The 209-nt window shown below is 62.7% G+C and overlaps 1 protein-coding gene across 1 annotated transcript in view; it reads left to right on the forward strand.

The window, feature by feature from the left end:
• Window positions 1-40: 40 nt before the first annotated feature.
• The window catches only part of LOC103774470 (voltage-dependent L-type calcium channel subunit alpha-1S-like), a gene marked incomplete at its 3' end in the record, with an annotated part of 19,457 nt that continues 19,288 nt past the window's right edge, over window positions 41-209 (forward strand). The window contains exon 1 of the mRNA XM_008941879.1: window positions 41-201. Within this exon, the coding sequence (XP_008940127.1) occupies window positions 41-201 (161 nt within the window). The remainder of the gene's footprint in view (window positions 202-209) is intronic.

Genomic DNA, 209 nt, shown 5'->3' on the forward strand with positions numbered 1-209 from the left:
AAGGGGAGCTTGGCCGGGAGGCGGCCGGGGGAGGGAGACCATGGAGCCTGCTTCTCCTCAGGAGGATGGCAAAAAGAGACAACAGAAGGAGAAGTCCAAGAAGCCGGTGCCACCAGTAGCTCCCCGGCCAGCCAGGGCTCTGTTCTGCTTAACCCTGGAGAACCCCCTGCGGAAGGCGTGCATCAGCATCGTGGCGCGGAAGTACCCTT

Source organism: Merops nubicus, unplaced genomic scaffold (assembly GCF_000691845.1).
Source record: "Merops nubicus isolate BGI_N331 unplaced genomic scaffold, ASM69184v1 scaffold16500, whole genome shotgun sequence".
Lineage (NCBI taxonomy): Eukaryota > Metazoa > Chordata > Aves > Coraciiformes > Meropidae > Merops > Merops nubicus.